Here is a 15,606-nt window from a genome sequence, read left to right as displayed (position 1 = left end):
AATGTAATAATTATCTAACACTTTGTATTTCATCCAATTTTGCTTCGTTATTAAGTATGTATCCTTAAGATATTATTACTAAATTCACAAATTAAAATGTAATGTGATTTACCTGAACTGAGCCAATGAAGAAAAAAAATGAACATTTTCTACAAGATAAAAGTTGGGATGTGAAACAGAGGTCAGTCCTTTTATAAAGACATACGTTTTTGTCACAGTAGGTAAAAATAGCTTAGACATTTAAGTCTATACAACGTAGTTGTTTTAGAAAGCAAGCAACTTAAATTCAGATATAAATTTGAGTTGAAAGTGTACATGTTACTTAAGAAAATTAATCTAATAAAAAGATTCATCTTTAAAATATTTATAGAGACCACTGCCAAACTTTTATCAGGTACAGTTCAGTGTTAGCAGTTTCTGATTTTCTCTCCATGATTCACAAGGCAATAAAAAATATTTTAACAAGTTAAATACTTAACTGATGCTAGAGAGTAGAAATGCAATTTAAGGTATCCCCTCCCAAACCCATCCATTACATTCATAGTACAAGTGTAATGGTTTAACCTCTGAAACACAGCCCTCACACTGCAGTAATGTTTTCACTGCTGTAAAAAAGTATTAGTTAAAAAAAAAGAATAGATGTTCAAACTGTTTGGCCCACAATGTAAGGTGCTATTTATAAGACTGATTTTGTTGTGGCTCCTTGGACCGATGAAGTCTTTTGGATTAAAGACGAAACGTTTCAATAAAAACAAACTGTCCAGACTAGAGGAACCTGACTTAACTTTGTTGGAAGAATAGATGTCAGTTCTGCTTTAAAGAACTCAGTTCACTTATTTGTTCACAATATCCATCATTATCTATGGCTCATAAAAAAAAAAAAAACCTTTTTAAATTAGCATCAGATAATCTATCATCGACCTCATGGTCTTTTGAAGACAGCGGTGGTGCACTCAGCAGCATTACTTTAAGCTGGCTTGATTTAGCTGCTCCATTTCAGCTAGACTTTTGGATTAATCAGTTCTACTTTTGTGAAACAGACCCTTGAAGTTTAAATCTCCAAGGATCTTGAGAATTTGGATGGTAGAAGTAAAAAACAAAAAAAAGTCTGGTGTTTGAGACTGTTGTGCGCTGTTGGACACGTTCCTGTCTGACTCACGGTTGAGGCCGATGTCGTGATAGGTGAGGATGACGGGTCTGTTGCCCTTGGGAACGCCTCTCATCGTCACATGGAGGACACCATGTAGAGTCTCGATGTCATGCTCCTGCAAGCAAAAAGAAGAAAAATAGTTTAGGAGCAGAGGAACAAGACCTAAGGTGTGTAAAGAGAAGGGGAGACCAGATAAAGGTTTGTGTCAAATTTTAGAATTTATGATTTTAAAACAATTTAAAGAAACAACATGCACATCTTGTGGTAAAGAAATTGTTTACACAGCTGATATGAATATAATTTAAATCATGTAAAAAATTAATAATTTATGATGATTGTAAAATTAATAAACTACAGTTTGTTCAGTGGTGACTTTTTGTTAAACCAACCACTAGGTAGCACAAGCCAGTGTATCTCTTGTGCCGGTCCCAAGCACGAGTAAATGTTGAGGGTTGTGTCGGGAAGGGCATCTGACGTAAAACACCTTTGCCAAAATTATAACGAGAGTTCATCTAAGAAACATCATACCGGATCGGTCAATGACTGCTACCAGTGCTGTTGACAAACCGGGTGCCGGCGGAAATTGTGCTGCTGTTAGTCGAAGACCACGAAGAGGGAAACGTGTCAGGAGACAGAGGGAGAAGAGGAAAGTGAAGAATGTAGGACTGAGGGTTGCAACTTTAAATGTGTGGACAATGACAGGCAAAGGTGTAGAGAAAGAATGTAGATGTATTTTGAGTCCAAGAGACCAAATGGAAGGGCTGCAAGGCTCTTAGCACAGGTACAGTGTTTAAATTGTTTTAACAAGGTGTGGATAGAAAGAAAAATGGAGTAGAGGTGGTCCTGAAGGAGAAGTTGGCAAATAATGTAGTAGAGGGGAAAAGAACAGGGTGATAAGATAGGGTGAGGTGCATGAAGGTAGAAGTAGAAGGTCTGATGCTAAATGTTGACAGTGGTTATGCTCCACAGGTTGGATGTGATGCAGAGGAGAAAGAGAAATTTTGGAAGGGTATGATGAAGTTAGAGAGGATTCCCAGGGAGGAGAGAGTGGTGATCGGAGTAGATTTGAATGGACATGTTTGTGAAGGAAACAGAGGGGATGCGGAAATGATGGGTAAGGTTGGTGTCAAAGAAAGAAACCAGGAAGGACAGATGGTGGTGGATTTTGCCAAGTGAATGGAAATGTCTGTAGTCGACACTTGTTTCCAAAGGAGAAGAACAGAGTGACTTATAAGAGTGTAGGAAGGAGTACACAGGTCGACTACATTCTGTGTAGAAGAGGAAACGTGAGGGAGATGTGGAACTGTAAGTTTGTGGCAGTGGAGAGCGTGGCCAGACATCATCGGATGGTTTTGTGTAGAATGAGTGTTGTTGTAAAGGAGACAAAAATAGTCAAATCAGAGAAGAAGAACAAATGGTGGAAGCTGAAGAAAGAAGAATGTTGTGAGGAGTAAAATCTCCAGTATACTCGCGCGTCCTGTCAACTGTGCGCACCGTCCGCAGACAGTTGAGACTTCATACTCGACCGTTCACCAAAATCGGCTGCTGTCAGATCCACAGACAAGGGGCGTTTACCTTCGGGAGAAACTGAGGTCGCCGATTGGTCATTTGCCGACAGGCCTACTGGATTGATTGACAGGTCGCAAAAAAAAATAAAATAAAAGAGAGCAGGCAGAAAGCCTCAGCGGTTTTCTGTGTTAATATGTTGTTAATAAAGAGTTCTTAATAATAATAATAATAAAAAAATAAACAGGGAGTGCTGGCCCTGCAGCTCACACATCAAACCAGCCCACAAGGAAAACCTTCCCACAGCCACGCTGGACCTGATTTTAATTTGCTTATGACAAATTCCTTCATTGCTCACAATTTCAGTCATGGCGTCAACGGACGAGGAGGAAGAGATCGCTTGGCTCTTGGCAAAAAAACAAAAGAAAAGACCATTAAACCAGATCAGGGATGAAGAAGGGGAATTTAATACATTGGTGTTGCATACAAAACAGTCCGTCGCCGGGCAGTTTATTGTGCGACAGAGTACGCGGTTGTAAAAATTGAGCTTTGCATGGACATGCCCTGCGGGCGTCCGCTTAGACTCTAATCTGGTACGCGTGGACTTACGCGGACTGAAGTACGTGCAGCTATACAGGAGGCTTAAGAAAGAGCTTCCAGGTGACTGGGCTACTACAAAAACAGTAATTAGAGAGACAGGTAGGACGGTACTTGGGTGTGTTATCTGGACAGAGAATGGATGATAAAGAAACCTGGTGGTGAAATAGTGAAGTGCAGGAAGATATTTACAGAAAGAGTTTAGTCAAGAAGAAATATGACAGTGAGAGGACTGAAGAGAGACAGAAATATAAGGAGATGCAATGTAGAGCAAAGAGGGAGGTAGCTAAGGCAAAGCAGACAACATATGAAGAGTTGTATGGGAGGCTGGACACTAAAGTGGACGAGAAGGACTTGTACCAATTGGTGAGACAGAGGGATCAGGCTGGAAATAATGTGCAACAGGTTAGGCTTGTTAAAGAGGTCATAAAAGCTGTGGACCAGGAAGTGGGAAAGATTAGTGAGGGTGAAGTTTGGGAATCTCTGAAAAGAATGAAGAAGGATAAGGCAGTAAGACCTGATGAGTAAGACCAGTGGAGGTTTGGAAATGTCTTGGAGACATGGCAGTGAGGTTTTTGACTCAAATATTCAATGGCATATTTGAGGGTGAGAAAATGCCTGAGGAATGGAGAAGAAGTGTGCTGGTGCCCATTTTTAATAAGTTGATGAGTCACACAATGAAGATCTGGGAGAGAGTTGTGGAAGTTAGACTTGGACGAGAGGTGACTAGTTGTGAGCAGCAACATGGCTTCATGCTGAGAAAGAGCACCACAGATGCCATCTTTGCTTTGAGGATGATGATCAAGTACAGAGAGGGTCAGAAAGAATGTCATTGTTCTTCTGGCCCAGAGACAAACATTCCAAAACACCAACCCTTCATCTGAGGTTTATGAAATATGCACCTTTTGTGTCCTGAGCCTTTGAAGAAACAAAGCGCTAAACTCTTTAAATGTGGAAAAAGACAACTGTTAAAAACTCTGAAACTGCTTCCCAGTGTGACTCTGTGAGAATGCCAGCATCGTTCGTTTTAGCTGAATGTGTTTGCAAAGACCCATTAAAATTCAAAGAGAGCACACCAGCATTCTTCATTCCATCACTTGACAATTAGAATTTCTCCACAGAAGCTCTACATTCGTACGTCTCAGACTGTATTGCTGCAAAGGAAATGGCTTAAGAGTAAAAATGTCAATCATCAGATTAATGAGCAAAAAATTTCAAATATTCCAGTGCTGTAAAATTATGGATTATAGTGTAGCAAAAGCAAGCTAAATCTTGTACTGTTCATGGAAATTAGTGAAATGTTTGGAAGTAGCAAAAAAAGATAATAAAAATAAATAAACAAATGAGTAAAAATCACACATGAACTACACAATGTGACAGTTTCCAAACCTCTCAAAGAATCATAATTTTTTCAAACAACCACACAACTTTCCTTGGTCATGATGATTGAGTGCTGCAGACAGCAGTGGGCATACTCTTACACATCTGTGTGTGTGACCTGTACAGACCAGTGGGTGGGGCCCTCCAGTGCACCTCATCTCAGGCCAGTTGGTCATCAATAATAAAAACAGCAAGCACATGCACATTATATAACATGTTACGAAAGAGTGTGATTTTGATGGTACACCTGTTTCCTGCTGTTTCATGTGACAGACAAGTGGCACAAGCTCTTCAGATTAAATTAAGGCTAAATCCAGATGACATGGTGGCAGTGATTATTTGTATTGGCAGTCTATAAAGGACATGGCAACATGAGAGGAAAGCTGCTCACCCTGAACGCACCAGAATGAGATGTTTTCACTTGAATGGGAGTTGTACACAGATTAGCTTGTCACAAGAATCAAGTACATATCACAAGCAGGAATGTGTGGCAAGTTAAGTGCTACTGAATATTATTGCTCTTTCAGAGACCCAACTCTGGCAGACAAGAAGATTTGCACTCATATGGAGCTCTTTCACAGACAATAAAATGGTCTGCTGGGGTGACAAAACAACCTGTTACACAGAACCAGAGGAATGTTCTGCGCCTATGTTGCTGCAGAATTTTCTTTTTCAGACAAGGGCACACTCAAGGACACGCTACAAAATCAAGATATAAACACTTTGCTTTGTGTCATGTGTGTGTGTGTTTATGTGTGTGTGAGAGCAATTGTGCATCGCATTGTGAAAAGGCACGAGGGCATGCACCCCAACTGTGATATGAAATGAGAACATTCACGAGAGGAAACTGAACAGAGATGGGACCAAGGGATAGAAAGTCTGGAAGTGAATGAGAGGAATCAGAGCGTGAAGACGGCAGCAGAGAAAAGATGGGAGACTTCATTTTACAAAATCCTAAAGCAAATAAAGGCAGAAGATAATGAGAGGAGACAAGTCTTCTTTATGTCCATGTGCTGTATTGATCCATGAGTCTGATTTCTTTTGTGGACAAATGCACAAATAGATTTGAGGCATGAGATGAAAACACACATGGGGTCATGTAGCTTGTCTCAACAGAAGAACAGTTTAAAGGAGGGCAACATTCATACTCATGACATACGCCAAAAAAAAAAAAAAAAAAGAGTCTGTGCCTTAAGATATGACATTGAGGATGTTTCCTGGTGCAAAAAGAGTGATGAAAAATGTGGAACGCACAGTCTACTTTTACCTGCATGATATTAATACCACCTTTCCTTCTCTCCTTGCCCTGCATCAGTCACGGGACAGAAGTGCCAAGCAGTCAGTAAATGACTTGCATAAACATGTGCACGCTCAGTGTATATTCTCCAGCGCTATCACCTCATCTCTGACAACAACACAGCCCTTCAATCTGCAGTACACACATGATAAATGTGTGCCATACAAGCAGTGAGGTGAAACTACAAACTCAAGGTCTCTGCAGGGAGAAAAAACAGCCAGCACAGTGGTTTTTGATGTGTTGTTGCCTCAGCATGCACTAGGAGTGACCTGCCTCCCTGCCGGTTTACACTGAGCTAAATAAAAGAACACAAATGCACATTTACTAATCACTGGGCAAAATACAGACAGTTACAGCGCCAGGAAAATGTACCCTAAGACACACGGCTACAGGCACTTGTACACAACACATGTGCATATTTCATGTTACATTAAACATGCACCACACCCCTGGATAAGTTTAGGTTGAACAGACTGCACATTTGGGCACTGTGTGACCTGTAGGTGCACGTACAAAAAATAAAAATAAAAAAAGAGCACCTACTTCCTGCAGATGCCCAGAGAGGGGGGGTGGAAACTCTAACAAGAAAACCAGGAAAGGTCCCAGCACCTAACAGATTGCCTTTGGGAGAAACTGCATGCCAAAACAACCCTGAACCTCCTTGCTGCAAAGACTCAACCAAGTGCGTCGAGTCAGAGCCATTTGCCACTCACCACTTCATTCCCAGTGCATGAAATCTGCTCCAGGTCCAGAACAGTTGACATGTTTTAGCCACACAGCAGAGAAAGTGTGTTATGCTATGTGCAAGCGTGCGCTAGGCAGCTCTGAAGATCTCCAAAAGCAGGAGGAGGAGGGAGGGAGCTTTAGTTGGAAAGGAGGGATGTAGGGTGAGGCAGGCAGAGCAGCAGCAGTGACAACAGAGGATGAGAGGAAGCAGTGGAGGAGACAGAGGGAGCAAGAAGGAGATGGAGTAAACAACTTGAATGTAAGGAGAAGGGGCGTGGAGGGAGGGTGGATATGATGCAGAAGGAGCAAGAGAGACGGACGGCAGGAAAAAAAGGCAGAGGAACAGGAGCAGCAGCAGCAGGAGGAGAGTGAGACTGCAGTTTGTGCTTGGTAGTCACAGCGCGTTCGTGCATTCAGCCACTGGTGCATCTAATTGGATTGCAGAGGGTCAGGTGGGTAGAGGGAGAGGGTGGGGCTTCAAGGAGAGGAGGAGGGGAGGGTGGTTGAGTGGAAGAGGGGTGACGAGGTGCAGAGGATGCAAAAGCAGTCCAAGAAAACGGGCAGTCTGCTGACGTCACTCTGTTATTGATGAGGAGGAGGCTGACATTGACAGCTTATCCTGGGCTGTTTCTGCATCAGCAAAATGGCTGCACATGCACATTACACAGCACCACTGACCGAGTCCACCTTCTGAAGGAAGGAATGGGAATATTCTCAACTTCTGAATAATGATAGTGTGAAAGGACACAATCTGGATGAGAGTGAGGCATCAGAGAGGACTACAGTTAAATACAGCTTTGTAGCAAAAACAAAGTCATTCTACAAAAACTACATCTGGTAAATCATTACAAATTATCTTCTATGGAAGACTCTGCTCATGTTCCAGTCTGACCAGAAAAAGGAAACACATCATATGTGATATTTTCTCCACATGATCAGAATCTATGAAGACTACATTTTCTGCTGAAGTCATCCATATCAGTGATTGATCGGTCCCTTTTCCACCCTCCTATGCTAGCTGCTACAGGGCAGGGCATCTTGATTTTATCTGACAGGTGGCTCTGAGCAGCCAATGGCACAGCAGTACAGACGGTGGGAGTTTAAGAACGAGGGGCTTCGTTGGTCGATCAGTGTTATCAGCATGTTTGGTTGTAATCTGTTTCCACATGGGCTGTTTCCCATCCTGACCCACAGAGGGCGCCAGCTATACACATGAACAAAATAATAAAGGAATACAGATTTTTAAAAAATGGATAGAATGATTTTAAACATTTTGAGCATTAGGAAAAATAGCTCCCCTATTTTTTTTATGTCTACAATGTTTGCCTTTTTTGCAGCCATTATATCTAGCTCAGTAAGAACTGAAACTGTACACTGCACTGATAAATAATACAAACAGGATTCCAAAAAAGTTGGGACACTAAACAAATTGTGAATAAAAACTGAATACAATGACATGGAGGTGCCAACATCTAATATTTTATTCAGAATAGAACACAAATCACAGATCAAAAGTTTAAACTGAGAGAATGTATCATTTTTAGGGAAAAATCTGTTGTTTCCAAATTTCATGGCGTCAACAAATCCCAAAAAAGTTGGGACAAGTCCATTTTTACCACTGTGTGGCATCCCCCCCTTCTTCTTACAACACTCAGACGTCTGGGGACAGAGGAGACCAGTTTCTCAAGTTTAGAAATAGGAATGCTCTCCCATTCATGTCTAATATAGGCCTCTAACTGTTCAATTGTCTTGGGCCTTCTTTGTCGCACCTTCCTCTTTATGATGCGCCAAATGTTCTCTATAGGTGAAAGATCTGGACTGCAGGCTGGTCATTTCAGTGCCCGGATCCTTCTCTTACGTAGCCATGATGTTGTGATAGCTGCAGAATGTGGTCTGGCATTATCGTGTTGAAAAATGCAGGGTCAAGCTTGTGGAGCTTGTGGAGCTTGCTTAGAAATGGCTTCTTCTTTGCACTGTAGAGTTTCAGCTGGCAACGGCGGATGGCACGGTGGATTGTGTTCACTGACAATGCTTTCTGGAAGTATTCCTGAGCCCATTCTGTTATTTCCTTGACAGTGGCATTCCTGTTTGAGGTGCAGTGACGTTTAAGGGCCCGGAGATCACGAGCATCCAGTAGAGTTTTACGGCCTTGACCCTTACGCACAGCGATTGTTCCAGATTCTCTGAATCTTTTGATGATGTTATGCACGGTTGATGATGATAACTTAAAAGTCTTTGCTATTTTACGCTGGGTAACACCATTCTGGTATTGCTGCACTATCTTTCTACGCAACAATGGTAGAATTGGTGATCCTCTTACCATCTTGGCTTCTGAGAGACACTGACACTCTGAGAAGCTCTTTTTATACCCAATCATGTTGTCAATTGACCTAATTAGTGTTAATTGGTCTTCCAGCTGTTCGTTATATGCTCATTTTCCTTTTTCCAGCCACTTATTGCTACTTGTCCCAACTTTTTTGGGATTTGTTGACATTGTGAAATTTTGAATCAACATATTTTTCCTTTAAAATGTTACATTTACTCAGATTAAACTTTTGATCTGTCATCTATGTTATATTACGAATAAAATATTGACATTTGCCATCTCCACATCATTGCATTCAGTTTTTATTCACAATTTGTTTAGTGTCCCAACTTTTTTGGAATCCGGTTTGTACATGCCAAAAAAAGCTACAAGTAATTTATGAAAGAGGTCGTTTTTTTGTTTTGTTTTTGTTTTTAAATCAATGTTTGTGTGTCCTATGAGGAAATCATGAAACGACATTAGTTGAATCGGAGTTGAGTTTAACACCAGAATTTTTTTTTAAAAAGTCCCCCTGAAACCTTCTGTAATTTATTTCTGCCCTTTACAAAATATTTTATGTTAAAAGTTCCAATATGACATCAGAATGCTTAGTATTATCCTGCTTTTAGAGACACATGTTGACTGCTGATCTTTTTATGATGCTCAGTGAAATCATTGATTAACAGGAAAATGTAATAGTCCTATATCTTTGCTTCATTCTAGTTATTCATTCGCCAGCCTTATGGCACCCTCTGCTGGGGGATTCTGCAGGTTTAGCAGGTTCAATACAAATTTCACGTGTGTGCGTTTAATTTTCAAGCGTGTGACCTTTTTACACTTACTAATGCACATGCTCAGCATCAGTCATTTTCATTGCATTGTGACCTACATATATTCATGCCAATTCATTGAAACTTAGTTTGAGTGTTTATACAACCTTATGTTTCATCTGTGCTCTGCAGTCATTCTGACCCCCAGCAACGTTGCAAATTAGATATTTTGTTATGACAATGAATGCTGAGCTTGAATAACTAGGAATGTATTTGGCCATGTAATGCCATTTTATGATTATATTTTATTAGTGACTGTAAAAAGGCCACTGATCCACTGACAGTAGTTACACAAGGTCAAGAACAATAATTACATTAAACACAAAGGCTTTCAAAGGTCAAAGCTAAGATGAAAATAATAAAACAATGGATTAAATGTAAAAACACCATTTAAATTTTTAAATATTTAATTGTAAAAGGAGAAAGCAACCCAGACAAAAAAACCTCGGGATATTTTCCATTTTTAAAAGTGCATTGTCAGCCGTTTTAGTCTCCACTGTCCACAAAGTAACTGTGTTCTGAAGTCTGCTCTTTGGAACAGAGTCAAAGTCATGAGACCAAAGAGTCTGACTCATACCATCTCCTGCGCACCTCACAGCAGCAGGACATGATGAGGTGTACAAAGTTCAACAGGGGTCATCATTACCCTTCTTATGCTCCCCTTTGACTGGAGTACATCATCAGTCCACCAGGACATGGGTATCTTAGCATGATGGACTTTTTTTTCTGAATTCCACATAAATTTAAAATCAGACCAGAAGGAAAACATCATTAAGAATTAAAAAGCTATCAAACAAAGATAAGTCAGGTCCTCTAGACGGTTTCTTTTTGTTGAAATGTTTCGCCTTTCATCCAAAAGACTTCATCAGTCCAAGGAGCCACAACAAACTCGGTCTTATAAAGAGCCCTTTCACATAGTGGGTCAACCAGTTTGATGGTGCTCAGATGGTTTCTATAGTCTGCCCTCTATAGTGTTTTGAACCATTTTGGCCATGACTGCCTCAAATGAGTCGGCGGGGGAGAGGGCGGACAACAGAAACCATCTTATCATCATCAAACTGATTGGCCCACTATGTGAAGGTGCTATTTATAAGACTGAGTTTGTTGTGGCTCCTTGGACTGATGAAGTCCTTTGGATGAAAGACGAAACATTTCAACAAAAAGAAACCGTCCAGAGGACCTGACTTAACTTTGTTGGATTTTTCTACCTGGATTATTGAGCATGAGTCAGGAAATTAAAGAGCTAACGTTTCTTGTAGGAACGCCCACTGCCTTTTTAGACTTAAATCACCACATGTTGAGAAGTGACAGTTGTTTTGGTCAATATTGTGAGATGTTTCAGAGCATTTGTTATGATTTACCCTCAGCTACGAACAAATTAAATCTGAGTCCAAAATCTGCAAAACTGATTAGTTACAGCATTTTTCAGTTGGTTAATGTCAAACGAGTGTAACAAATGGCCATGACAGGCAAAGGAACACATAAGGACAAAAACACTACAACCCTTTTGTATTTGGTGGCAGATAAAGAAAAAGTCCATTTTCTTTTAAATCATCTTGATAGGAGCAGAGCTGTGATCGGCCTGCTGCAGTACCAGTGTTACATGTAAGGGGAGTGGGGGGGGGGGGGGGGCATTAGCAGCAGGACTATTCTCCAGTTACTGGAAAGCCAGAGCTCACAATGATTGTACAGAAGGAAAAGTTATGCTGTGTACCTCAGTTCACTTTGGTTTAACAGAACCAATTCACACATCTTAACGTGAATCAAAAAGTCTGCTGAGACATTAACTTACGTTTTTATGTTACTGAGGCCTTTAGCCTACTATAACACTGATGAACAGCTGAAAATCTCCTCATGTACGATACGAGAACTTTGTAAGAAACAATCCAAAACTTATTAACATTCCAGTTTGTGTTCTTGATATCATCCCAAAGTTTTCTAGCTCTTAAAGTAAGTAAAATTCTCACCCTGCTGCTATGGTATAACACATAAATGCAGCTAATTCAAAGGATCAAAGGGAGTACATCTTAATATTTTGACTCCAATGAATTTGACCTAAGAACAAGGTCATTTTCCTTTAGCAACACTGAGTCCATTCTGGCACTCACTTTTAACATTCAGAAATGTGTGACTTAAGCAACCACAATATTATTGGAAAATAAGAGCCCACTGAGTAAAAGAGCAGCTGCATGGACACAGGATTATATGAATGTAAATATATTTGTTAATTATAGAGCAAACAGAAATGAGATGTGGGGAGCATCGGTTTCAGCTAACATGGTGACCATTTCCTGCCTGCAGCAGCTAAATTTAGCTCAGATGGGATGCTGGAAGAAGGCGTGGCTGCAGATAGTGAGGCAGAGATCCTCTCTGCAGTCATGATTCTCATTAAAAAACAGCAGAGCTTTGTCTGCAGGACATCACGTGATGTTAGAGAAATGAATCAAGAACTTTGTCCGTTCAAGGCTAACAAGGCTTTTTACTAATTGATAATACTTTTGTATTAGATTCAGTTCATGTCTGATTGGTGTAGGAACATACGCAACTTTTAAATCCCAGACCAAATCTACCGTAAAAATCAACATTCAACATTAAAGTCATGGCACTATGCCCCAATTCACTGATTTGACTGGAGGGAGTTCGACAGAATAATCATACACTTTTGAACCAATTTGTGTTAAAGGGGCAGTCTAGTCATTTTGTAGTTATGTTTTTGTTGAAAAGATTTAAATAGTGAAGATTTTATCTGTTGTTGTAGATCGCTTTTTGAATGTTCTGAGTTTGGACAAGAGTCTAACTGGCTTGATGAGATAACTACCGTAGTTTCCGCTGTAATGTCACTTCGCCCTATAAGTCACATCAGTCCAAATAGGTCTAATAAAAAGTGGAAAAATCCATAAATACGTCACATCTATTATGCGTCATCGTTGACGCGTCACGTTTGTTACACGTCACCACTGACATTCTGGAAATGTGGGCCGGTGTTGTGCCAAAACTTGACTGGCTGCCAAATGGCGGCCGCGGGGGCATGCACGGGGGGGTGGGGGGGGGACTTTAACAAGAATTTGACAAGATTAACACTTAAAAACTATTATTTGTTAGCTGGAAATTATATCAAATATGTGTCTCAGTTTAACTTTTTCTTAATAAATGCACCTCAGTGGTCAAATCAGCTGCATTTTCAAAAGCCGATACGCGGAAACATGAACGTGCAGAGGGCGACTCGTTGCACATTTCTTCAAAATTTGACAAGATAAGCACCTAAAACAATTATGTGTTTGTTTGACTTTATAGTAAAGGTGTGTCTCAGTTGAACTTTTCCTTAATAAATGCACTTCAGTGGTCAAATTAGCTGCATTTTGCTGGGGCGGAGCAGCAAAATGAAACTGATTTGACGGTTGCTCTAGGCAGACGACGGTGGCAGTCTATGGCAAACCGATTGTCATTAATAGCCACTTTTACCCATTATATGATACAATGACATGCCATACTACTTGAGTGCCATCTAGCGGCTGAAAATGGTAGTGTTCAATATTTTCCAGTCAGAATGAATGAAAACAGTCATATCTCAGCTGAAAATTGGTTTATAAATATGGGAAAAAATTCACAAATATGTTGCTTCAGCGTATAAGTCACAGGCATGTAAATTATGCAAAAAAAACACGACTCATAGGCCGAAAAATACGGTACTCTGAATGCAGCTAAAACCAAAGTTAATTTTTTTCTACCCCTGAAACTGTTTAAATTTCCCAAAATTCAGTGTTTTGTGCAAACACTATTTTATAAACCTTTACATTATAATTTTGCAGGACAAAATATATTACATAGAAGTGTTTGGCTTTTTTTTATTTATATTTTTTACACAGCAGCAGTGAGATGTTGCATTTTTCCATGCAGTTTGGATGCACAAATGACAACAGCAGACAACAGCCATCTACAGTGGGTAAAATAATTATTTAAACTCTTCCACATAAACTTACTGCAAAATGTCTGAATGATGTGTTTAGGGTTTAGGAAATGGGGAGCTATACTTGCTGTGCAGCTGCAGTGTAATCTACAAGAACAATCTTATCAAAACTTTTTTTTAGGTTGCTTTTTACTGTTTATAACAAACTCCTAAAAAAGATGTAAAATTTGTTCCAAGTTGCTGATTTCACTTTTCTCCAACAATCCACCCAAAAATAATCATAGTTTTCAAGTTATCATTGCAATTCGCTCAATGTCCTGAACATAAGGAAAAAACTTGTTTTGCTTGTTCACGATCAGTGGGGGTGAGGGCAAAGTTGGAGAGCAAGCTGAGCAAAACAAACAAACAAATTTTATTGATTTCTCAACAACAAAAAAGCAAGAACAAATTCATTTTTCTCCAACACTGGGTGGTACCAGTGAGGCACAATCTCTAGATAAAGGATGAGGAAACAAATGGCTTCAGCAGTCAGGGGGCTGAGTCAGAGCCTTCCCACTTCTACAACAACAGCAGCAGCATCTTATCCAATAACAAAATGAACAACAGGAGAAGAACTCACCTGGCAGTCAAAATCCTGAAAGTTGCGTGCATTCTGCAAAAAAAGTAAAAGGAGTTAGTTAAAAACAAACCACATGGTCAAATATGGTATTATTGTTGAATTTTTATTTTATTTTTTTCCATTTACCCTTTATTTATACAGGTAGTCTCGTTGAGCTATGAGAACTCATTTTCAAGAGAGACCTGTTTTATGGGGGAGCAGATGGGGGTTAAGGGCCTTGCTCATTGGCCCAGGGTGGGGCGAATGAGGGTGGAGGGGTGTGTGGGTGCTTCATCTACCCCACCCATATTTTTTATGTTGTCGGTACCGGGGCTTGAACCGGCAATCTTCCGATCACAGGCCCACCTTCTCTAACCTCTGCGCCACCACTTCCCCCATTGATTAGATCAATAATCGTTCATTTTATCTTTGTGTACCACTCTTATAGACTCTGCATCACAACTCAGCCCAGGTGTCATTTTTCTTTATAATTTAGGGCATTTAGGTTGTTGTACTACTGTCAATCATGTCTGATGCTTTACATTAAAAAAATAGTTTACCAATACAATGTAAGCAGAGAAACAAATCTTAGTCTTCCTCAGCATCTGAGCCACAGAAACGACGGGTTTCAACCGTGCATTTTGGAGCTTCGACAAGATGGAGGTTTTTCCACCCAAGGTCAGTCCGTTAGCTTAGCTCATAGCTTAGCTTCTCAGCTTAGCTGCTTTAAACGATCCAGAACTGCAATTTTGGATGGTTAAAACTGATTTTAAAGATAAAAGAGAAAGGGAGGGGTCAGTGAAGAACACCGGAGTTGAACCTTTTGTCAACCAGTGTCCTCAGTAGAAAGAGAGACACGAAGAAACGATAAAACCTTTAAATGAAAACGAGGTCGATAATTTTCATTTATCATACGATTAATTGATTTATTGTTTATCGCAACAGGCTTAGTAAGGATGTGGAGCTTTAAGTCCTGCCTGCTCCACCCACACACAATCATGACATTACATGAGCTTCCATTAAAATGAAATATTTAAATATACACACACACAAACAAAAACAAAGTTGAACTAGAAGAGTAAACGCTTGGAAAAAGGTCACATTACAGATGAACTTCAAGTCAAAGGTCATTCAATACTGTATTGACGTTCTATGACTCAAAACTTGTTTTCTGCATCAGAAACTGTGTTTTATAAAAACATTTGGACATTCTGGCAGTTTGATGACACAATCACAAGAAGTGAAGAGAAAACATCCAGTTCTACAACAAAAAAAGGTTGAATCATGTCATCTGGACTTCGTTTTTTGTT

General features: G+C 40.1%; 1 protein-coding gene across 3 annotated transcripts in view; it reads right to left on the bottom strand.

The window, feature by feature from the left end:
* Positions 1 to 15,606, bottom strand: part of ndrg3a (ndrg family member 3a) — a 56,875-nt gene that overhangs the window by 12,313 nt on the left and 28,956 nt on the right. For 2 of the 3 annotated variants that reach the window (XM_037678653.1, XM_037678654.1), the window contains exons 3-4: positions 14,318 to 14,350; positions 1,160 to 1,265 (exon numbers count right to left, since the gene is read on the bottom strand). In XM_037678653.1, coding sequence (XP_037534581.1) covers positions 1,160 to 1,265; positions 14,318 to 14,350 — 139 coding nt within the window. Of the gene's footprint in view, positions 1 to 1,159; positions 1,266 to 6,643; positions 7,036 to 14,317; positions 14,351 to 15,606 lie in introns of those variants that run through there. The other variant, XM_037678655.1, reaches the window with a different exon arrangement.

This window comes from Nematolebias whitei, chromosome 7 (genome assembly GCF_014905685.2).
Source record: "Nematolebias whitei isolate Nwh7 chromosome 7, NemWhi1, whole genome shotgun sequence".
Taxonomy (NCBI): Eukaryota; Metazoa; Chordata; class Actinopteri; order Cyprinodontiformes; family Rivulidae; genus Nematolebias; species Nematolebias whitei.
Note: the sequence above shows the minus strand (reverse complement) of the source record. Positions and strands in the feature narration are given on the sequence as shown.